General features: G+C 42.1%; 1 protein-coding gene across 1 annotated transcript in view; it reads left to right on the forward strand.

Annotated features, from left to right (window-relative positions):
- The first annotated feature begins 1,063 nt into the window (after nt 1–1,063).
- Nucleotides 1,064–24,634, forward strand: part of LOC124039603 (heparan-sulfate 6-O-sulfotransferase 1-B-like) — a 97,902-nt gene continuing 74,331 nt past the window's right edge. Inside the window, exon 1 of the mRNA XM_046355751.1 lies at nt 1,064–1,892. Coding sequence (XP_046211707.1) covers nt 1,375–1,892 — 518 coding nt within the window. The 5' untranslated portion in view covers nt 1,064–1,374. The remainder of the gene's footprint in view (nt 1,893–24,634) is intronic.

The raw sequence follows: 24,634 nt of genomic DNA on the forward strand, positions 1-24,634 counted from the left end.
TTGTCACAGTGCCTTTCATTTACGTTCACATGAACACTAATAATTTGATATTAATAAACTGATTATGGCAGTAGGCCGAGTATGGGATTAGTCATGTAAACACCTTACTCTTCTTATCTTAATCCGTGTAAACTCATAATCGAAGTAAGCATACGTTTATTAAAACACCTGGTTTTCTGAGCAATCTTTTGAAATATTAGGACATGTAAACGCCTTAATCAGAGTTATAGCGAAACATTTAATATGCGCACGTGCAGCGCGAGTTTCCTTCTTTTGCGCGAGTGAAATTAGTTCGTAGAAACTAAAAGTATGCATTTAAGAAATAGTTCACATACAAACCATAAATGTCTGAACTCCGCACCAAATAGGCATCACAAAAATAACTTGGTTGCTGTGGTACGTTTATTCTGATTGGCAATTTTCTGCATCAGGTGGCCTGATTTGAGATGTGTCCATGCAAACAGGATTATTAGGGCAATCATTCTTCTTGCAAAGCATGTAAACGGTAAAATCGAACTATTACTATTCACATCGTATTATTGTGTGCATGTAATCACACTCATTGTATTCATTCCTTAGGATTAATTAGACACTAATTATAAAACACATTGTAGATACCATATATGATATAGAATATGTTGTTAATTCAGCTTATAATAGTAATTTAATATGATTTAATATGGTTTTTAGAGACAAGGAATTCCACTGTGGGCGTTGTATTGTAAACAAATAATTACACGTGTAGGCCTATAGGTAGGTTTTCTTGCGTGTGTGAGATGAACGTAAATGTGTGTTGAGAAGTGGGTGTCGCTGTGCATGCTGGTCCTTGAGCAACAGAACAACCGGGTTTTCACTGGTTACCACGGCCACAAAGTGATAATTGGCTATATTATTTAAAATAAATGTTGGTCTTAATTTGAGGTTAGGCATAAAGTTAGCAGTGTGTTTAAAGTTAGGGCTGAGGTTAGGTTAAGATTTTAAAATCAGATCTTAAGAAGATAAATTGTAGAAATGGGCGGGATTTATGATTTTGTGGCTGTGGTAACTAGTGACGACCGAAAAACAGTGTAGAGGGGGAAGACGATTCGAATGCTGCTTACTTTGGTAAGAAGCGAACAGTTCTTCTGCAGGAGCTGTGACTGTCGGCGTAGCAGGGTTCAAAGTTGCTTCTGATCCGCAGTTTTGGATTTTTGCCAACTCGGATTGAGGTTGCTCTGTGAAAGCGGGCGAGATACAATGTATCCAAGCCTGCTCTCTCATCGCTCCGTGGTCCTCTGACGAGCTAAAACCCCACTGTCTATGGAGGGACAAACGAAGAGCGCAACGCTCAGGTACCAAGTACCCCCATTTCGGTTATCTGGGAGATGGTAACAAATGAACGGCACTGGAGGGAACATGGTTGAGAGGACCAGCAAATTTTTGTTGATCGTCGTCGGATCCGTCTTCTTCATGATGATTTTATATCAGTACGTGGCTCCTGGGGTGATGAACTTCGGGTCTCCACAGGGGTACCTCGCCGAGGACAATATGGATATTTTCCCTACTCCGGATCCCCATTATATAAAAAAGTACTACTTCCCTGTCAGAGACTTGGAACGCACCGTTGATTTCGAGATCAAGGGTGAAGACGTGATAGTGTTTCTTCACATACAGAAAACTGGCGGAACCACTTTTGGCAGGCATCTAGTGCAAAATGTTAGACTAGAAGTCCCATGTGATTGCAGACCAGGGCAGAAAAAGTGTACATGCTACCGTCCCAACAGAAAGGAGACCTGGCTGTTTTCGAGGTTCTCCACTGGCTGGAGTTGCGGGTTACATGCAGATTGGACCGAGCTCACAAACTGCGTTCCTGGAGTGCTCAACAAGAAGGAAAACAAATCGAAAAAACTGAGGTATGTTGTTTTGACATTCCGTTTGCCATCTCATCAGTGATGCCGTAGGCTATATTAGAATAAAGAGCCACACAACCACAGCCTATGCTGTTGACCCTATGCCCCACTCAACCCAGCGGGCGGTGGTAAACACGGGCAATCTGCTCCCAACTGTGAAGTGAAAGTGGAAAATTACTGCGTTATCAACAGCTCTTGTAAACACCGATGGGATTCCTGTTCTGTTTTAAGTGGTTGCAATATCACACCAGGGTACATGTTCACATCGGTGTCCTCTGAAGTAGAAAGTACACTTTTGCCACCTTTTTATCATGACATTATAGGCTACTTAAATGTGTCTATTTCTATGACTACATTATTTAGCACACTGAACAATATAATGATTATCTACGATTTTATCACATTGCTGTAGCTTACCTCATGGATTCACTTGACTTCAAACCTTTGTTGTTCATGGAGTGCTGCAAAAAAGCACACACATACCATGAATTCACACATTCTGGGTTTGGACCAGATATGGCCCACCCCATGCTTCATAAATGCCCGTTTCACCTCAGTGTTGTTGAGATGTGTGGTACAGGCCTGGCTGCAATGCAAACTTTGCCGTTTTTTTGGGGGGGGGGGGGGTGCTTTGTTACATTCTAGCAACTTCCAATGCTATTTTGACAACGGAGACCCTCTGCAGAATTCTTCCCATTCATTTGGGTGGTGCGAGGGTTTCCCTCTGAGTGCGGGTCTGCTGGCACATGGTACCACAGTAATCAGCATGCTCCCTAGCTGTGGACCACACTATTATGGGTGTAGTTTCACCTATCACTATTCTTCCAGGGCCATCTTTGTAGTAGTTTTAATGGCCAGAGAGTCCCAGCGATGGTTTCTTTTAGCCACATTGGGGCTTAACAATCACTCATAACCTAGTTAAATAAAGGTTAAATACGTTGTTTAAAATAAATAAACACCTGTCCGTTATGTTACTATCAAATCATCATACAAAGTTAGGTAACAGAATGACGGCACAAACGGTCATTCTGTTAAGAAACTTTACATCTGCGCTGTTCTTCAAGTAAATGTGTTTTTGTTCAATTTAAAGTTCTATGCACAGCGATTTTTGAACTTTTACTATCGAAAAGTGATGTCCCAAGTATAAATACAGTAAAGTACACACACTAAAGGGTAAAAAACAAACATATTTTTCACAAAATAGTGGGGGGGGGTTAGACACAACTGCAAACTTCTAGGAGTAGGGCATTCAAGGAGTTTGTCTGATGATAATACTTGATGTCATCGGCCTTCCCCGTCCTTGATGAACAATGGAGAACAAAAGAGGAAAGCACCCCACCCCCCACTTGTGCAATGTCATGACTTATCTGGACCACCTATTGAGATGTGCCTTGTGTTAAGTAAATGAGGTGAAAAGCAGACTGGAGTGCCACTATCTTTGCAATCATTGGTTTTTGTTTGGCATGCCTACATTTTTTAAAGTGAAAAATCTTGAGTCTTGGGATCACTATGCTACCATGAAATTGCCCTCATGCAGTATTATGAAAGTTGAGCCACAGTTTTAGGAGCGCAGTGGTTTGGAACATAGAATTGTGTCTGGGGTAATCATTCAAAAGGCATGCCGCGTGCATGTTGCATACCCGTGTTTCCATGGCCAGTGTTAGTTGCCCTGATTCAAGGTCTCGTGACATGCTGTCAAATATGCATGGCGGTGAACAGTAATGCATTTGGTTAGTTTTATTTTGTCGTAGCAGACGGAGCCAACATCTGAGATTGGTTTACTGTTTTTTCTATGTACATTTCCATGTATATTGAGACATTCATATCGTATATGCTTATTATATGCTTATTATATTTGTATGGCAATTTTTTTTAGCTTTATTTCCTGGGGGTGTTTTCATCTCTACCGTTGACCATTCAGTGTGAGTGATTGGCCTCTTCCCTTATATGAGCTCTGGATACCACTGCCTGTTGTTGTTCCAGTCTCTGATGTGCCTGTATCACAGACGCATTTTAATAATGACTATATCCCTCCTTTCCCAACCACCGTGAAAAACAAAGCCCTGGATTGTGAGCGCCCCAAAAGACATGAAAAGGGGCCTTTTTAAAATGCGGCACAATGGCCGACCATCACGGATGGTCCACCACAGGCTATACTGATGGAAATTGGGCATTTCATGGATGATTATGTCCAATCACTGGCTGAGAAGGGGGTAAAAATACGAGCTCAAGTGGTCTATTGCTGCACACTGCTGGCTGAGCGCATCAATTATGTCCTGAAGCGCGGGTCTAATCTGGTTCTGCTGCCAGCAAAGCCTCATAGTTATTACAGATGTGCATCACAACCTGCAGCTCTGACCAATAGAGCCACATCAACAAGTATCCCTCCTCTCTGTTTTTAACAACATGGATTGTGTGAGTGAGTTGGCTTACCCTTTGGCTTAATGAATTCACCACTTATTAGAAACCTGATTACGGTCCCCTCCAGAAGCTCATATTTTGTATTATATTCTACACAGCATGACATGGCATCTGTCTGATAATGAATATGCTAGATGCGCATTACATTTCGCTTCAAAATAGACACATGATTATCTGTGTGGTAATGTGAAGTAAACATGAGCATGTTTAGGTACCTCAACCTCATCATTGCTGGGTTTGAGGGACTGGTCACAGCCAGAGCATGCTATTCATGTGTTTGTTTGCACATCTAATTCAGAACCTCAAGAAAAGTAATGCAAGTACTTCAATCAAATAGCCGATAAGAGTGATGACATCAATGCCATTTAAATTGTGTATTTGAAAAGAAAGAAATGTCCTAATCACATCATACAGGTCATTCAAAACCTGTCTGTTGTTTTGATCACTATAATGACCCTTTTTTGCAGTTTTGAAAGTGGCTCCAGTAGACTGTGTGTATGCCTCGGATTAATCCTCCTTGTTAGTTATATGTGGGTAATGTGGTCATGTGATACTGATGTAATTCAGTGCAGGGCTCAGACTTTTTTTAAATATCCGCCTTTAATGGATTTCATGAAGGGGCAGTAACTCATTATGGCCATCATAAAGTCCACAGTAAAGGCTCATTATCGGTGGCCGGCGGGTCCCCCCCCCTCCACACACACATTTTCTGCGCAAAAGCAACCCTCTTTTTGTTGTTGTTGGTCATAAGACTGTAAAGTCACCAGGGCATCACCTCAAAGCACATTTAAATGAGGAAATCTGTTCCCAAGTATTCCCATGCATAACTAGAGAGGCATATGTGATTTGTAATGTAATCAATGTTTGACATTTTTCTGGTTTTGTCAAATGCTATGTCTGTTTGGGATTCTAGTGGTCAATTTGCAGTGTACAAATGATTTAGAACTATGTTCCGGCCCCCCGACCATCCGCTCAAGGAAAAATCGGTTGAATGTAATTGGGGACCCCTGGCCTATATGTTATCACACGCACTCATGCATATATTACATAAACACGTGTACTGTACACACGTGTGACAGGGGGGAAGAAGGTGATGAATGGGTGCTTTGGAGTTAATCTCCCTTGATGAAAGAGCAGTCTGTTGTATTAAGGTCTTGAAGGCTCTGAATGAAAACATGAAAAAAGATCCCTGAGTGCTCTCACAGCAAAACCTCTCTGGGGAGTAGGATTCTCAGGGTACTCATGAAATATCAAAAGTGCTTCCCTCAAGTATTGGTGTCTTTTTTCCCCCCGAAGTCAAGCTTCATCACTGTTGTGGCAATAACAGCTGCAGTGAATGAGGTCTTGCGAGCCGACAAGTACCTCAAACTAACTGAGGCATGGACCATCGCCCTATCTCATCACAAGTATGTTCATATCACCCATGTTTATCTCTTCCATATGTCATGGGTCATTCCACAAGAAAGAGGATTTTGACACCCATCATCTCGGATTGTTCTGAAAATGTTTCTGTTAGAAACGGATAAGATTAGCATTCCTGCAACATTATTTTGTTGAAATATAATTTGATCTCTTGAGAAATTAAGCTAACTGATTGTATGCAAATTTGCAATTTTTTTTAATTTATAGGATTCATGTAATATTCAATAAATATATAGTACCTAACATCCGATTTAGACTTTTTTCTAACAGTGAGTAGGCTGAAATGAGGAATCCAAAGAAATGGTCAAAAGCAACACAATTAGCTTAATTTCTTAGAGATCAAATCATATTTCAACAAAATAATGTTGCAGGAATGCTAATCATATCTGTTTCTAACTACATAAATGATTTCAGAACAATCTTGAGATGGTGGGTGTCATGGCTTGCTTAAATTACATGGAACGACCCTCATGTTTTCCTAACCTCCTTGTTGCCTTAAGCAGAAATGGGCCCATTTTCTAATCCGCTTGCATGATTAATTATAGAGTCCCTCAAGAATGAAGACAGAGTTGCCCAGGTGTGTCAACGCTTTTGCTTGCATCGGTTTACGTGGGTATGTGAACTTTGGCAGACCGAGTTTCTTTCACATTCTCTCAGATTCTGCAATATGTTTTTTCTAGAACGGCTGTGTCTGTATTTGCGTGGGACTGGGTCAGGAGAGTTGTTATATCAATTTTACAGTATATTACCTAATCTGTTAAGTATGTCCTTCAAAATGCATTCAACAACATTTCCTCCCCCCACAGCACAAATGATTAGTTCCTGGAAAACATTCCCGACCTAGAAACAAGTTTGTGTCTCTACTCTACCAAATTCACTTACAATGGTTGATTATTTGAGCACTAATCTCTTAAGTATCCCTTGGCAACAGACTATTTGGATTCCCTGTGGGACTGACTGTCTTGTCCTTTGTCTGCCAACAACAGAAAAGATCATATTTAGAAAACAGGTACAATTACCCTGTAGCCTTTGGGTATTTATGACCCTCCCCGAGGAAGTTGTTGACACTATTTGAACATAATTCCCTGTCCTAGAGAGAAAATGCATGTTTAGGTTCCAGCTCTGAAGAATGACAAAGGCTACTTATACAAATTGGGTGTGGGAATTTCCAGGTGGAATTGATAAACATCAACAAATAGGTCACTGACGGCTTTCGGTGTAGCTAGCTAGCATGCTAACCTAATCTCGCTTTTTTTCACATTTTTATAGAGCGAGCTTATGTTATCTGTTGCATTTTTTCCCTTATTTTTACTACACCATGTTCAAAAGATTAGCCAGCTGATTCTGGAGCTGGATGTGTCAAATGCATTGATTTATGGAAATATTTGCCACCGATAGAAACCACTAGCCTATCCCTGAAGTCTGATATGTGTTTTTCTACGTTGTGCAACGATTGCCGGCTGCGGCACAGAAAAGCCAAGTCAGTCCATGCTCATGGTTCTCACAGGGGAAGTGAAATGATAGGCTACAATGACCTTTGAATATTGTTTTGTGGGTGCCTTTTCATTATCTGGTTTCTAGCTAACGATACACCAATGAAAGCAGTGGGGCATTTAGTGAAGCAAATCTTTAGTGGTCAAAAAACATTAATCTTGGGGGGACTGGGGGAGTAGGTTTGCAAAATGCTATCATATCATGCAATTATACAATTTTGTAAAATGGTCAGATACTGTATATGAATTTTTAATACAGACGCACTAAAAAAATAAAGGAAAATTGACCAATTATCCAATGGATTATGGTAATTTTCACGTACAAAAAAAAGCAGAGGTGCAAAAACATACAATTTGCACCCCTTGTTTTAATGTGCTCCATGGTTCAGGTGGCCAAGTGGACACAAGGCTGTTTGGCTCATCTCAGTCATGAAGACGACTGACGTTGCATCTGTTTCTGATTAATATGCACTGCCAGGCTGAAACTAAATGTAGGCTGAAAAAATGTAAATGTCATGTAGGAAAAGACACCGCATTTACACAGATTTTCACAAAGTGGGCAGTTCAGACTTGTCACTTCAAGCCCAAATATATCATACTTTGAAAAATAACTATGATTTATTGACGTAAATAGTTCAGCAACATCATGGAGAAGATCTGGCCATCATCTTTAAGCTTTCTACTGGTGTGGCTGTTTTAAAATTGTCAGTCTAGTCTCTTGCTTTGTCATTTAGACAGACATCAACAATTCTTCCCCCTAGAAATTGAAGTGAAGAATTACAGTTTGTGGCGTTTACCTACTCAACCTGCACACCGAAGAGGATCAGTTTGCTGAAACATTTCTGCATAACTTGACTGCCGCGCGCATTTACAAATTTGGCCTCATGTTAATGAATAGAAAAATGTAATGTCCCTAAGAATGTCTTGTGTGAACAACGATTCGCTATTGCGCTGGTATTCCTGCAAAGGACAAATGTCGTCTACTAGTCCAGCAGCCCAGACTGTGCAACAACATTGGTGTTGAGTGTAACTACTGCCACAATAGCAGCTTGCCTTTCGCCCAAGTGATGCCATTGTTCCAGATTTGCCACTGTAGCTTTTTTTGGAACTGAAGGTGATCTATTTCATCAAATTAAAGGACACAGTATATCCCCAGATCTGATTATTAGTGAGTGGTTGTGGGGTTGGACATTTTATTGGATGTACCACACTTACCACCTCAGATTTGAATGCTGGTGACAATAATCATTAATGATCAAATAGACTAGTCACCTTGTATTTATTAATCATTAGGTGACAGATGCTTAATTGATGCAAATATAAAGAGAGACCCTAGATATTTAGAATAGCATATTCTACCATCCTCTTAATAGAACAGGAATTCAGTAGCCTATTCTAGATGAAGGATAATGTGTTGAGCTAGTAACTACACAATATCACCTATAGAGGCTCGGTGGGATAACGTGCTTGGTGTATTAAAATATAGGCTAGCTTGAGCAATGGACTTGGGCTGATTTTTCAAAAGGGGTCAGGAGGGTACGGGGGATGAGCAGATATAAATAACCTGTCAATTGGGGAATCCTCCTACCCCTGTAATCCTGTTGAAAGGTGTTCCTTAGAGGTAATAATAGCACCGGTGGTTTACGAATGTGATTTAGTGCATGAGTGTGGGACAGGGCCCGGCCAGCGTGTGGCAGGGTATGGGGGCCATGGCTAAGCTACTAACGGGCTGTCTGTGGAGACAAATGAAAAGCCAAAGCCTTTCTGGCTTGCTTTCCCTCTGTGTGCAGTGTTTCCCCTATATGCATTTAGCAGTGGCGCAAATAATACTTTTCGGGATGGTAAAAGGTTTTCAGCAATGGTGGGAAAAGTACCCAATTGTCATGCTTGAGTAACAATAAAGATACCTTCATAGAAAATGACTCAAGTAAATTGGACTATTTTCCTGTCCTAATAAGAATTCAATATGTAATGAGTACTTTTGGGTGTCATGAAAAATGTATAGGGTTAAAAAGTACATTTATTTAGGAATGTAAGGGAGTAAAAGTTGTCAAATATAAATAGTAAAGTACAGATGCCTAAAAAATGACTTAATTAAGTAGTACTTGAAAGTATTTTTACTTAAGTACTTTACACCACTGGTTTTCAGTGTAAACTAAAATGACTAAAACCAGATAAAGCATGTAAAAAGATAATGGAGTATTATATTTTTTAATAACATCATCTTTGAGAACTAACATTCACTGTCCGGGAGAATATAAAATTCCAAAAAATGTAAAATTCCATTTTGATGGCTTATGCCTTGTTCTTATGCTATGTCAAAAATGTGTTTAATTGAAGGAAATTAGCTTTGAAACTGACATTTTTCTCTCAGCCCCATGACAAAAGGTGTAGAATTGCAGTAAACTAGCTTTATTTAAATATATGTGTGTGTTTATATAATATACATATACAGTTGAAGTCGGAAGTTTTACATACACCTTAGCCAAATACACTTAAACTCAGTTTTTCACAATTCCTGACATTTAATCCTAGTAAAAATTCCCTGTTTTAGGTCATTTAGGATCACCACTTTATTTTAAGAATGTGAAATGTCAGAATAATAGTAGAAAGAATGATCTTTCAGCTTTTATTTCTTTCATCACATTCCCAGTGGGTCAGAAGTTTACATACACTGAATTAGTATTTGGTAGCATTGCCTTTACATTATTTAACTTGGGTCAAATGCTTTGGGTAGCCTTCCACAACCTTCCCGCAATACGTTGGGTGAATTTTGGCCCATTCCTCCTGACAGAGCTGGTGTAACTGAGTTAGGTTTGTAGGCCTCCTTGCTCACACACGTTTTTTCAGTTCTGTCCACAACTCTTCTATGGGATTGAGGTCAGGGCTTTGTGATGGCAACTCCAATACCTTGACTTTTTTGTCCTGAGGCTAGTTTGCCACAACTTTGGAAGTATGCTTGGGGTCATTGTCCATTTGGAAGACCCATTTGCAACCAAGCTTTAACTTCCTGACTGATGTCTTGAGATGTTGCTTCAATATTGTCACATAATTGTCTTTCCTCATGATGCCATCTATTTTGTAAAGTGCACCAGTCCCTCCTGCAGCAAAGCACCACCACAACATGATGCTGCCACGCCTGTGCTTCACGGTTGGGATGGTGTTCTTCGGCTTGCAAGCATCCCCCTTTTCCTCCTAACATAGCGATGATCAATATGACCAAATAGTTTTATTTTGTTTCTTCAGACCAGAGGACATTTCTCAAAAAGTACGATCTTTGTCCCATGTGCAGTTGCAAGCCGTAGTCTGGCTTTTTTTTAATGACGGTTTTGGAGCAGTGGGCTTCTTCTTTGCTGAGCGGCCTTTTAGGTTATGTCGATGTAGGACTCATTTTACTGTGGATATAGATAGTTTCCTCCTCCAGCATCTTCACAAGGTCCTTTGCTGTTGTTCTGGGATTGATTTGCACTTTTTGCACCAATTTACGTTCATCTCTAGGAGACAGAACACGTCTCCTTCCTGTTCGGTATGACGGCTGCGTGGTCCCATGGTTTTTATACTTGCGTACTATTGTTTGTACAGATGAATGTGGTACCTTCAGGTGTTTGGAAATTGCTCCCAAGGATGAACCAGACTTGTGGAGGCCCACAATTTTTTTTCTGAGGTCTTGGTGGATTTCTTTTGATTTTCCCATGATGTCAAGCAAAGATGCACTGAGTTTGAAGGTTGGCCGTGAAATACATCCACAGCTACACCTCCAATTGACTCAAATGACATCATTTCCTGGAATTTTACAAGCTGTTTAAATGCACTGGAAACTTAGTGTATGTAAACGTTTGACCCACTGCAATTGTGATACAGTGAATTATAAATGAAATAATTTGATTGTAAACCATTTTTGGAAAAATGACTTGTGTCATGTACAAAGTAGATGTCTTAACCGACTTGCCATAACTATAGTTTGTTAACAAGAGATTTGTGGAGTGGTTGAAAAATGAGTTTTAATGACTCCAACCTAAGTGTATGTAAACTTCCCACTTCAACTGTATATAATGCTATTTGACCTTTTCTTTGCTGTTTTTTTTAACATTTGAAAACAAACTTTTATACATGTCAACTACAACTTATAGACACATAAAAACACATTCCCCCTCATCAATCTACACACAATACCCCATAATGACAAATCAAAATAGGCTTTTTTGAAAATGTATAAAAAATAAAAACTGAAATATCACATCTACATAACTATTCAGACCCTTTACTAAGCACTTTGTTGAAGCACCTTTGGCAGCGATTACAGCCTCAAGCCTTCTTGGGTATGATGCTACAAGTTTGGCACACCTGTATTTGGGAACTTTCTCCCAATCTTCTCTGCAGATCCTTTCAAGCTCTGTCAGGTTGGATGGGGAGCATCGCTGCACAGCTATTTTCAGGTCTCTCCAGAGATGTTCGATCAGGTTCAAGTCCGGGCTCTGGCTGAGCCACTTAAGGACATTCAGAGACTTGTCTCGAAGCCACTCCTGCGTTGTCTTGGCTGTGTGCTTAGGGTCTTCCTGTTGGAAGGTGAACCTTCACCCCAGTCTGAGTGGCTGAGCACTCTGGAGCAGGTTTTCATCAAGGATCTCTTTGTACTTTTCTCATCTTTCCCTTGATCCTGACTAGTCTCACATTCCCTGCGGCTGAAAAACATGTCCACAGCATGCTGCTGCCACCACCATGCAGTTTGGAATTCAGGTCAAAGAGTTCAATCTTGGTTTGATCATGTGCCTTTTACTGAGGAGTGGCTTTTGTCTGGTCACTCTACCATAGACGCCTGATTGGTGGCGTGCTGCAGAGATGGTTGTCCTTCTGGAAGGTTCTCCCATCTCCTCAGAGGAACTCTAGAGCTCTGTCAGAGTGACATCAGGTTAGTAGTCACCTCCCTGACCAAGGTCCTTCTACCCCGATTGCTCAGTTTGGCCAGGCGGCCAGCGCTACGAAATTTCTTCCATTTTAATGATGATGGGGGCCACTGTGCTCTTGGGGGACCTTCACAGCTGAATACATTTTTTTGGTACCCTTCCCCAGATCTGTGCCTTTCAACACAGTCCTGTCTCGTAGCTCTACGGACATTTCCTTCGACCTCATGGCTTGGTTTTTGCTCAGACATGCACTGTCTACTGTGGGACCTTATATAGACGGGTGTGTACCTTTTTCCAAATCATGTCCAATTAATTTACTTTACCACAGGTGGACTCCAGTCAAGTTGTAGAAACATCTCAAGGACGATCAATATAAACAGGATGCACCTGGGCTCAATTTCAAGTGTCATAGCAAAGGGTTTGAATATTTATGCAGATAAGATATTTCTGTTTTTCATACATTCGCACAAATTTCTAAAAACCTGTTTTCACTTTGTGGCATTGTGTTGATTGAGGGAAAGCATTTATTTTATGAATTTTAGGATAAGACTAATGTAACAAAATGTGGAAAAAGTGAAGGGGTCTTAATACTCTCCGAATGCACTGTACACTGGATTAAGAATACAAACTGTATTAAAACTGTAAAATACATGTTACATCTGCCCCATTGCAAAATGAAAAGAAATGTGGAAAATGTGCTTTTAAACAGCAGTATTCTGGCTCTGCCACCAAGAGGAGGGCCTCTAAAACCGCACAAATCCTAGTGAAAACAGTGTGTGTGTGAGCGAGCGACTGGTTTTAACCCAACCATATTTTACGAGTAAATTCTTTACTGTGGGATCTTGACCCCCGAATGTGTTATCCTAACCCTGTAGCACGTGTAGACAACAATCTCTCTTGTTCATTTCTTTACCCACACTGTTCTGCTAATAAGAAAACAAAGTGCTTATCCAGATGATGATGTGTTCAATAGCTGCTTTTTTTTTTTTTAAATGGCCACATTTAGCATGTGTGGTCAGTCTGGGCTTTTGACTGTGGTAGGTTATTTAGGAGAGGGCATTTAGCTGACTTGATTAAATTGCCCGAGCCATTGCCCGAGGCATTTGTCAGGCTATCAAGTGTTTCCCCTGTATTCATTTAGCAGGGGTGGGTCGTGGCTGAAAAATCATTACCGCCACTCCAACAAATAATAATTTTCGGGATGGTAAAACGTTTTCAGTGTAAACTTAAACGTCATTTTAGATAATATGGCAGTACATCAAACCGACCTCACAACCGTGTAACCACGCCAGCCCAGGACCTCCACATCCGGCTACTTCACCTGTGAGACCAGCAACCCTGACAGCTGATGAAACGGTGGATTTGCACAACCGAAGAATTTCTGCACAAACTGTCTTAGGGAAACTCCTCTTCGTTCTTGTTTTCCTCACCAGGGTCTTGACCTGACTGCAGTTTGGTGTCTTAACCAACTTCGGTAGGCAAATGCTCACCTTCCATGGCTACTGGCACACTGGAAAAGTGTTCTCTTCACAAATGGCATTGTTTGTAGTTTGCTGATGTTCACCATGTTGTGAACAGGGTGCCCCATGGTGGCGGTGGGGTTATGGTATGGGCAAGCATAAGCTACGGAAAACAAACACCATTGCATTTTATCGATGGCAATTTGAATGCACAGAGATACCGCGATGAGATCCCGAGGACCATTGTCGTGCCATTCATCTGCTGCCATTACCTCATGTGGCCGTGCATTACCATGCTGAAACATGTTGCCAGGATCTGTACATAACTCCTGGAAGCTGAACATGTCTCAGTTCTTCTATGGCCTGCATAGAAGTTCAATTTCTTCAGCCATTCCTGAACCTGCTGCGACCAAAAAACAAGCTACATATGGACAGTACCAAAACAAATGATCTAATTATTCTGTCTCTTCGCAGCAAAATCTGCGCTGAATTTGCCACCCCTGCTAAAAAATAAATCTAGTGGGCTATCCGCATTAGCCTCCATCCATGAGGACGGCCACCCCAGCCACACATTCCAAGTAATTGGGAGTCTTAGTCACTCTCACTCCCACCCAATCCCCTTTGGCAACAGTGCATGAACTGTTCAGTCAAGTATGGCCTGCCCGCTATAACACCATTAGCTTTGAGGAGAAACTGCTTAAAGTGGCTAAAAAGGGGAGAAGATAGGAGAGGGAGGATGGCTTAATTGAAGTAAATTATTGAAGAGGCCCACTTCGCCACTGCCAATAAGCAGAAGGAGGTCAGACCCAAACTATTTTAGGTCTGACTCCTCTGGATTTAATTTAGCTGCTCCTCTGAACCTTGTTTTGCTCTGTCTCTGAGCAGAGTGGAGAGAGGGGTCTGTGCCACGGCATCTTGGCAATCTATTTCAAGCTTATATTTGATTTCTGTCGTTATGTATTGGAGAGTGCGGGTCTTCTTGCCGTGCATCTGTTGCCAAACCTTCAGTTAGTTGGTTAGTCAGTCAGGGGCAAGCTAACACGGTCATTGGCGCATCTGAGGGTTTGGTTTCAAAATGGAAGTGCAGATGGAAATGGAATGCATAATGGGATTTCATATCAGATAGCGCCCTTTGTGCCCTATTTGTGTGCGGTCAATCCGCCTGCAATGGTTTTTCTCGTATTACGATAACCTGCTAACCAAATGCCAGTATTAGCCTACCTCACGATAACCTGCAAACTGGATACCAGTTGACAGTCTTTAGGTCACCCGAGTTTCGCCTAAATAATTTCTCCCCGTTGAATCTGTTTGACCTGACTTTTAGGCGAGCCCAAGGCACCGGAGCAAAGCCATGGCTCTCTGAGCCAGCGTCAGCATAGTCCTCGTGTTAATCCTATCAGATCAGTGGGGATTAAAGGCCGTCGGCACCAAAGAAGGCTCTGCGGCTTTGAAAATCCTTCAGCTTTGTTTGCCTGGGCAAGGATTGTACAGTGTTCACTGCTCTGTTGCTGTGTACATGTAGGCCTATACTGTATACAAGACAAGTTAGTAGTAGTTTATGTTTTAGGCAGTAAATCCAGTACATGCCTAAGGAGGAGGAGGATTTCTTTTGATTATAGAGTTGTGGAATATTACAGCATAAGCGATGCACTAATAATAACGTGAGAAGACACTGGGCTTAGATCCACCTGTTCGACTTGATCCTCTAAACAAATCATTTGATACTTGCTTGCTATGTTCTGATTGAGAAACATTTTACCGGTGTTAGCTTATCTCAAGGCATGCTATAATGGCTTACGTTGCTCAGCTCACAGATTCTAGGCTTTCTTTAACATGGTTCATCATAAACTCACTAGGAGGACAAGGACAAGAAATGTGCCTGATGAGTACAGGGCATTCGGAAAGTATTCAGAACCTTGTGTTATGTTAGAGGCTTTTTCTAAAATGGATGAAATATATTTGTCCCTTATCAATCTACACACCATAACCCACAATGACAAAGCAAAAACAGATTTTTAGACATTTTTGGAAATGTATTAAAAATGATGATTGATGATGAAAACATGATTTACACAAGTATTCAGACCCTTTGCTATTAGACTCGAAATTGAGCTCAAGTGCATCCTGTTTCCATTGATCATCTTTGAGATGTTTCTACAACTTGATTGGAGTCCACCTGTGGTAAATTGAATTGATTCGACATGATTTGGAAAGGCACACACCTGTCATAAGGTCCCACAGTTTTCAGAGCAAAAACTAAGCCATCAAGTCAAAGGAATTGTCTGTAGAGCTCCGATCCTACAGGATTGTGTCGAGGCACCGATCTGGGGAAGGGTACCAAAGAATGTCTGCATCATTGAAGGTTCCCAAGAACACAGTGGCCTCCATCATTCTTAAATGGAAGAAGATTGGAACCGCCAAGACTCTTCCTAGAGCTGGCTGCCTGGCCAAACTGAGCAATCTGGGTAGAAGGGCCTTGGCCAGGGAGATGACCAAGAACCCGATGGTCACTCTGACAGATCTCCAGAGTTCCTCTGAGGAGATGCGAGAACTTACCAGAAGGTAAACCATCGCTACAGCACTCCACCAATCAGGCTTTTATGGTAGAGTGGCCAGACGGAAGCCACTCCTCAGTAAAAGGCACATGACAGCCAAAAGGCACCTAAAGGACTCAGACATTGAGAATCAAGATTGAACTCTTTGGCCTGAATGCCAAGTGTCATGTCTGGACGAAACCTGGCACCATCCCTATGGTGAAGCATGGTGGTGGCAGCATCATGCTGTGGGGATGTTTTTCAGTGGCAGTGAATGGGACACTAGTCAGGATCGAAGGAAAGATGAATGGAGCAAAGTACAGAAAGATCCTTGATGAAAACCTGCTCCAGAGCGCTCAGGACCTCAGACTGGGGTTAAGGTTCACCTTCCAAGAGGTGAACAACCCTAAGCACACAGCCAAGACAACACAGGAGTGGCTTCGGGACAAGTCTCTGAATGTCCTTGAGTGGCCCAGCCAGAGCCCGGACTTGAACCTGATCGAACATCTCTTGAGAGACCTGAAAATATCTGTGCAGCGATGCTCCCCATCCAATCTGACAGAGCTTGAGAGGATCTGCAGAGAAGAATGGGAGAAACTGGCACACCTGTATTTGGGGAATCTTGTAGTGTCATACCCAAGAAGACTCAAGGCTGTAATCGCTGTTGAATGTTCTTCAGCAAAGTACTGAGTAAAGGGTCTGAATACTTAATTGTATTTTATTGTACTTTTACCCCTTTTCTCCCCAATTTCGTAATATCCAATTGTGCGCCAGCTCATGGGTCTCCTGGTCACGGCCAGCTGTGACACAGCCTGGGATCGAACCCGGGTCTGTAATGATGCCTCAAGCACTGTGAGGTAGTGCCTTACACCTCTGTGCCACTCGGGGTGCACCCAATTTCTTTTTCTTTATAATACATTCGCAAAAATTAAATGAACTGTTTGTGCGTGGTTATCATAGAAATGTAGTGTCCTTAGTAGTGTGTAGATTGATTTAGAAGAGAAAAAAAACAAATCAATTTTAGAATAAGCCTTTAACGTAACGAAATATGGAATGTCAAGGGGTCTGAATACTAAGCAAATGTGCTGTGTGGTTAACCCACAGAAATCTGTAACATTCTAGAAAGAGCATGCCGGCGTGTGAATGACCCAGCCATAGAAATTGATTCTAGTTTCAATGGACCCAGCTATCATTCCTGAGCGCTACTGTTAAAGCCTTTCTGTAATATAGCGTTACCATGAAATGCCCCAGAAAATGTAGCTAGATATCGACCTCGGTCGCTAAACACACGACGACACACGTCGCTAAACAGAAACATTCAATTAATCCCCGCCTTATCTGTTTACTGAGTTAGACAGAAGAAAAGCAAGCAGCATTGACTTTCCCCAGGCCATTGCACAAACAAGCTGCTTTTACCTCTTTTAGATCTATCAATTGAAGATATACCTGACTCAACTGTAGCAATTTGAAGAAACAAGGCTTAAGAGCTCTGTTAAGGGTTATCATTTTCTGTCGAGCCATTGACTGATTCAACCCAATTGATTCTCCTTGAGTAATTCTAGCCTCCTTTTATAGGCTCTATGTGCCTATGATTGACAGCTCACGGAAAATGTTGCCTCATGATATCTCCACTGTCAACGCTGCCATCGATTACAGTAGATATCATATAGGATTGCCTATCTTATCAGTGCAACATGTCACCAAACCTTTGGAAAATGTCATTCCCATTGGCTTTTTTTTGCTAAATGAACTTGACCTTGGTGGTGGGGTGTCTTTCTCAAAAGAAAATATTTGAACCAGGCCTTGATGGAATGGCGTTCTGTCTTCTATCACACGCCGGCTAACTTGTTGAAAAATGGCACCCGGTAGTCATTTATAGCACAAAGACATGGTAAATGGGACATCTTCTGTGTGCACTAAATTGATTCTCCCGACAAGGGACAAATTGCAGTGAGATGACTGATTAGCCGGAAAAGGGTTCTTTAATTAGGACTTTGTGGCCTTAACGTACGAGTTTGAAGGACAGCGTTGGAGCGATCATCGCATGGTTTGGTTGTGTTCATGAGTTGACAGTGAAATAACAACTGATTTTGTCGCTTTTTCTCTACTCTCTTCCCCATCTTTTTTTCTGTGACCCAAACTTGAATAAAGAGTCCTCAAATGGTTCAGTCTAATAAAAGATAAAGAGGCCTATCACATCAATCTGAGGTAATGTGTCTCCTCCAACTCCCCTGGAAGGGTAAGGTCCTCAGAGGCCACCGCTGTGTCAAGGAAACACTCTGATGGGAATTGAGTACATGCCAGCAGGATGTCAAATAGTTCGCTTAGTTTCGGTTTATGTGACTAAACAGGCAAGTATAATGTAGAGAATCATTGTACTATCTAAACCGCTATAGAATTATATTTTTCACAAGTACAAATATTGTATTTTCAGCTGTTTGAAGCTGGTGTACAAAACCGAAAATAAAAGACGCAAAAACAAAACTTAAGAATGGGAAGCATAGAAAAAGTGCAAATAGAACAGAGCTACCGCTTCTTAGACTTGCTTTTAATGAGAAAGAAAGGTGTGTTTGATATGTGAATTTGGTCGGGTCGCCCAAAAAGTTACATGTTGCTGCTTTAAGTGTTCATACCCCTGAGTCAATAGAATATAATCAATAGAATCACATTTGGCAGCGATTATGACTGTGAATCTTTATGGGTAAGTCTCTAAGAGCTTTGCACACCTTGATGGTACAATATTATTAAAATTCTTCAAGCGCTGTCAAGTTGGTTGTTGATCATTGCTAGACAGCCTTTTTCAAGCGTTGCCATAGATTTTCAAGCAGATATAAGTCAACTGTAACTCGGCCACTCAGGAACATATGCTGTCTTCTTGTTAAGCAACTCCAGTGTAGATTTGGTCTTGTGTTTTAGGTTATTGTCCAGCTGAAAAGTGAATTAGTCTCCCAGTGCTTGCCGACGACAAGCATACCCATAACATGATGCAGCCACAACCATGCTTGAAAATATGAAGTGGTACTCAGTAATGTGTTCGTGGATTTTCCCAAAACCTAACGTGTTCTATTCAGGACATAAAGTTAATTTATTTGACACATTTTATGCAGTTTTACTTTTAGTACCTAATTGCAAACAGGGTACATGTTTTTGGCATATTCTGTACAGGCTTCCTTATTTTCGATCTGTCATTTAGGTTGGTATTGTGGAGTAACTACAATGTTGTTGATCCATCCTCAGTTTCCTCCTATCACAGCCATGAAACACTGTGACGGCTTTAATTGGCCTCAGTGAAATCCCTGAGTGGTTTCCTTCCTTCGGTGCCGTTCTTTGCTAGGCATTGGAAAACCTCCCTGGTCTTTGTTTGAATCTTTCAAATGAACTGCTCGCCTGCAGGACCTTACAGATAAAATTATGTTTAGGGTTCAGGTCATTCAAAAATCATGTTTTTGTTAAGTCCATGCAATTTATTATGTCTTTTTAAGCACATTTTTGCTCCTGAACTTATTTAGGCTTGACATAAAAGGGTTGGATACTTATTAACTCAAGACATTTTAGCTTTTCATTTTGAATTCATTTAAAACTTTTCTTAAAACATATAATTCCACTTTGACGTGATGGGTTGTTGTGTGTAGGCCAGTGACACAAATCTCAATGTAATCCTTTTTAAATTCGGGCTGTAACAACCAAATGTGGAAAAAGTCCAGGGGTGGGAATACTTACTGACGGCGCTGTACATGACCCATAGGGCTGATAGTTGCCAGGGATCTCATAATACGATATTATAACAATACTTAGGTGCCGATATGCATTGCGTTGCTAATGATTCTATATGTATTGCGATTCGATACTCTTATTTTTGTTGCGATTCGATGTTCCAAACATATTGCTCACCATATGTCTCCGGCGGAGGGACAAGAGGAGAACCACGTGAGAACGAGTTTTGATCAGTCATGGAAAGAAGTGCTAAAAACAAATGGGATTTTTGGTGCAGGTACAGCAAACTAGCGCAAAAATAATATTGCTATACCGTCAGAAATAATATCCCGATATGTAACTGTATCGATTCCCCCCCCCATCACTAATGACCTACAACATGGTCAAACAAGTTCATGTTTCTGACATTTTAAGACTGCTTAACAACTATTGATTTACTGTAGAACCACAGAGTTGTCGCAAAAAGAAACAGGAGCTGCCTCTGCTAACGTCATTTCTGCACCATTTCAACATCCTTCATTCACCTATGCTTAGACTAACACAGTGACAACTTGCATACCGAAAACATTGTAGTCCAATCAACATAAGCTAAATATCATGTGGCTGTCCATGGTGCTGATTCCTGTGTGTGTGCGCATGTTTTGTTGTCGTCCTAGAAAAGGCTACCTGTCTAAAAGGCTTTTTAGTTAGCCTATCTTTAATTGGCAACGATGAGCCAGCTAGTTAACGTTAGCCTACTACATCTAGCTACATATTGAACTTCCGTTCTCTCAGGCCAGGGGCACAATGTATGAATTTATGGTTGAATCAGCATTATTATCATTGGCCGGTACACCAAGTCCAAATCCCTATCTCCATTCATGGTTGCCCGAGAGGACGACAACACAACAAGATGCAACAATTCACGTTTTTTTCTGTCATTGACGTTTTGCCTGTGATGTGAATGGTGTGAAGCCAAATTCAATCTGGCTTCCCTCGACAATTTCTTTTTTTGGTGTGCCAGGACAATTCAGAGTTGGGCTCACTCAGCTTAACTCAACGCTGATTGGCTATTCTTTTAATAATAAAGAAATATCAGGGAGGCCAAATGCTTGCTTGCTTCCCTTGCTATTGAATTCAGCGCTACTGGCGGCAACAATGTCATACTGTTTTTGACCAGACAGCATCAGATAGATGGGCTACACATACTGAGACAGAGGGACGCTGTTTTGCTCAATCGGATGCTTTCTCTGGTGACATACATTCAGCCACTTGTGGAATGAAGGACAAACACAGAGAGAGAGAGAGACTAAATAAAAAGGATTTTATATTATTTATTTATATTTAAAACATTTTTTGTTGGAAGCCTGGCTTCCCTTGGCATCCATGAATACACACCACTGCCTATTGGCCTTTACATATGACATTGGATGAATACTATTTTGATCCATCTCACTGATATGATGGACTTCTCATCATATCACCGCTGTAGTTCTAGTAATGTGATGGTCGCACCATACTACACAATGTGAATGAGAAGGGGACGGGGAGAGGCAAGGAGAAAAAGCCCGTAGTGATGTATTGCCCCTGCAGTGTTAGACAACTCAAGATGATCTGCTGCAGAGGGAAAGGGAGAGTGAGGGAGGGACAAGGAGAGAGGAAGGGAGCAGAAGCGAGGGAGAGTGAAGCCAGGGACAGTTGCTGCAGTGTTACAGCATGGTTGTTTCACATTTAGTTTGTAATGGTACTCCATTCACACAATTGTTTCCAAATGTGGCTGCATCTTGACTATATTCGCCCCATTTGTGTGCCCCCCCCCCCCCCCCCATTTCAGTGTGTGAGTATAAGTCAGTGCAGTGGCTTCTCGTTTCCTAGGGTCTAAACCTAAAGGAGAGGCCTGGGTGCCTATTCCCTCGTCTGACATGTATCCTAGTGCCTCCCATTCAGAGCTGAGCAAGATTACACTTCAGTTCTGCGTGCTGGTGCTGCTACCGCCGCTTATGACGCCCACAACCTAGCCTACCCCTCCTCACAGAGCACAGCCATCAACAGAACCCCTGTGGGTTGGAGGAGACCTATGGTCGGTTCTGTAAGAAGGTGCTCCCATTTTAAAACCTGTGGCATGCAAATAAGCGGAGGAAATTGTGTGTATCCATTGGTTACATATTGAGATCCATTCCTCTGAGTGTGCATCATTCAATGGGACCACCCTGGGCTAGTAAAACAAATGATGTGTGTTCTGACAGCAAGGGTTCCCATTTAAATCATACATGTGGGTAAATGAAAGCCATCCATCATGTAACTTCTACAGAAAGTGTCAGCCATTTTGATTTGGCTGATTTTGTATGAGTTTAACCAATTTGTCCTTAGAGAGGCATTGCTCATACTGTACATACCACTGGGGTTATAGCATTTGGCAAGCAACCTCGACTCGGAAGCAATTTTGGTTACGTTCTATGCCTCACTCATGCCTTGTGCGATGGCTGACTTGGGATACAAGTCTGTCTCACCAAGTTACATACTCAATTCCAGCTTACTGTCAAGAGCATTGATAGACAAGAGGCTATGGTAAAGGAGAAAACCAAAGCCAGGAGAGAAATCTGAGGGAAGCGAGCGTCTGACAAGTAGGCGAGAGATCTACCCGGTACGCAGCGAAATGTGACACGAGTGGGAGATGGGACTAGAGAAAAGATTGATGCGCATTCCACAGCAAAGATATTAATATCTATGTGGGCCACTATTTATATCGGTGCTATTGCTCTATACAAGGGGGATCCGAGGGCAGATATGTGGGGATTGCCAGAGGGTGAGTTACTCTACCAAGCATGATATACACTCACCGGACAGTTTATTAGGTACACCCATCTAGTACTGTGTTGGACCCCCTTTGCTTCCAGAACAGACTGAATTCGTCGGCGCATGGATTCTACAAGTCGTAAACGATCCACAGGCGTGTTCCATGCTGACGCGATGGCATCACACTGTTGCTGCGGATTGGACGGCGGTACACCACCGCCACCAGCCTGTACCATTGACACCAGGCTGGATGGGTCCATGGACTCATGCTTCCTATGCCAATTCCAACAGGAACCGGGATTCGTCAGACCAGGCAATGTTTTTTCCCCCTTCCACTCCTCAATTGTCCAGTGTTTGTAAGCGTGTAGCCACTAGAGACCCTTCTTGTTTTTAGTTGGAATCCGGTGTGGTCGTCTACTGCAATAGCCCATTCGTGACCAGGTTTGGCGAGTTGTGCGTTCCGAGATGCCTTTCTGCGTACCACTGTTGTACTGCGCCGTTATTTCTGTTTGTGGCCCCCATGTTAGCAGGCACGATTCTTGCCATGGCCCTTCGACCTCTCTAGTCAACGAGCTGTTTTCGCCCACAGGACTGCCGCTGGACTGGATGTTTTTTGTTTGACACACCATTCTCAGGAAACCCTAGACACTGTCATGCGTGTAAAACCCAGGAAGGCGGGTGTTTCTGAGCTACTGGATACGTCGAGCCTGGCACCGACGATCCTACCACGCTCAGTCACTTAGGTCACTCGTGTTTCCCATTCTAACGTTCAATCGAACAGTAACTGAATGCATTGATACCGGTCTGCCTGCTTTATATAGCAAGCCACGACAAAGTGATTCACTATCCGTAGGAGCAATCCATTTTTGTGAATGTGGTGGTGTACCTAATAATCTGTCTGGTGAGTGTATATTACTGCCGATCAAGGGCCAGAACCTCCTGGCAGATAACTGCAGAAGAGCACAGTAAAGGTTGCTCAGTGATAACTTATGTGATGATGGAGTGTTTTGGAAATTCATATACCTTGGTCGGGGTGGGAACTTTGCATGATACCCACTGCGATTTACCAACAATGCAGTGCTCTAGGTGGTGGTATTCGTTGTGTCGGCCCTTGAACAGAGAATGCATTCGCTCATCTGTGGACCCCATTTGTGACTCAGTCAGCATGAAGCCAGAAATTGTGCAGCATTTATCCTATTTCCCTCCCTCCCGCCGATATTATTTGCAGTTATTCTTGGACCCAGCCTCCACTCCCCACAGCTGTTCTATTGGATGACTCGCAAATGTGCCCATCAGTGCAGAAAACAAATTCCAAACAAGAAATCATGGATCAAGAAAAAAAAAGTAGGAAGACTGGTGAAATGAGGGAGGGGGGAGTGAGAGACCGAATGCACAGTCCTGGAGGCTCCACGTTGACCTCTAAAACTGTTGCCGAAGAGTAATTGATGACAAAAGCGAACAATCGTTTATCTCCTCCTCTTCATCAGGGTACACAAAGGCGTCGCTCCGGAAAATAACTTGCCGCCTTTCATAGTCGTCTATACCCCAGCTTCCCGAGGGGTGCTCATTCACTCTGTCTGCCGCGCCGATAGTGTCGGCGTCAGTCTTCCAGGAAATCATGTCTTCAATCCAGTCCGTGTGTCTCCCCCATACCCCCGCCCTGCTTCACTTTATAGCTCGCCGTGAATGAGCTGTCCATCAAAACCCAGATGTGTTTTCCCCTACGCTAGAAATCCATGTCAACTCTGGCATAAATCAAGTCACCTTTTTTATTCAAACCTTCAGAAATCTGACAAGTTATCGCTCATCTTTAATGTTTTTTTTAAAGAATAGTGACTGATAACTTGACTACTCTCTTAATTCCATTTTGATAGTCACAAACAATGTTCCCGCAAAACATATTTTCCGGCACAGAGCATATTTGAGGTCTGCTGAGCACAAACTTGAAAGTTTTGAAAAGTTTGTGACTTCCAGTGTGCGTTTTACTGTAAACACGGAGTCTGTACCCCTTTAAGTTACAGT

The sequence above is a fragment of the Oncorhynchus gorbuscha genome, linkage group LG07, assembly GCF_021184085.1.
Source record: "Oncorhynchus gorbuscha isolate QuinsamMale2020 ecotype Even-year linkage group LG07, OgorEven_v1.0, whole genome shotgun sequence".
NCBI classification, from domain to species: domain Eukaryota; kingdom Metazoa; phylum Chordata; class Actinopteri; order Salmoniformes; family Salmonidae; genus Oncorhynchus; species Oncorhynchus gorbuscha.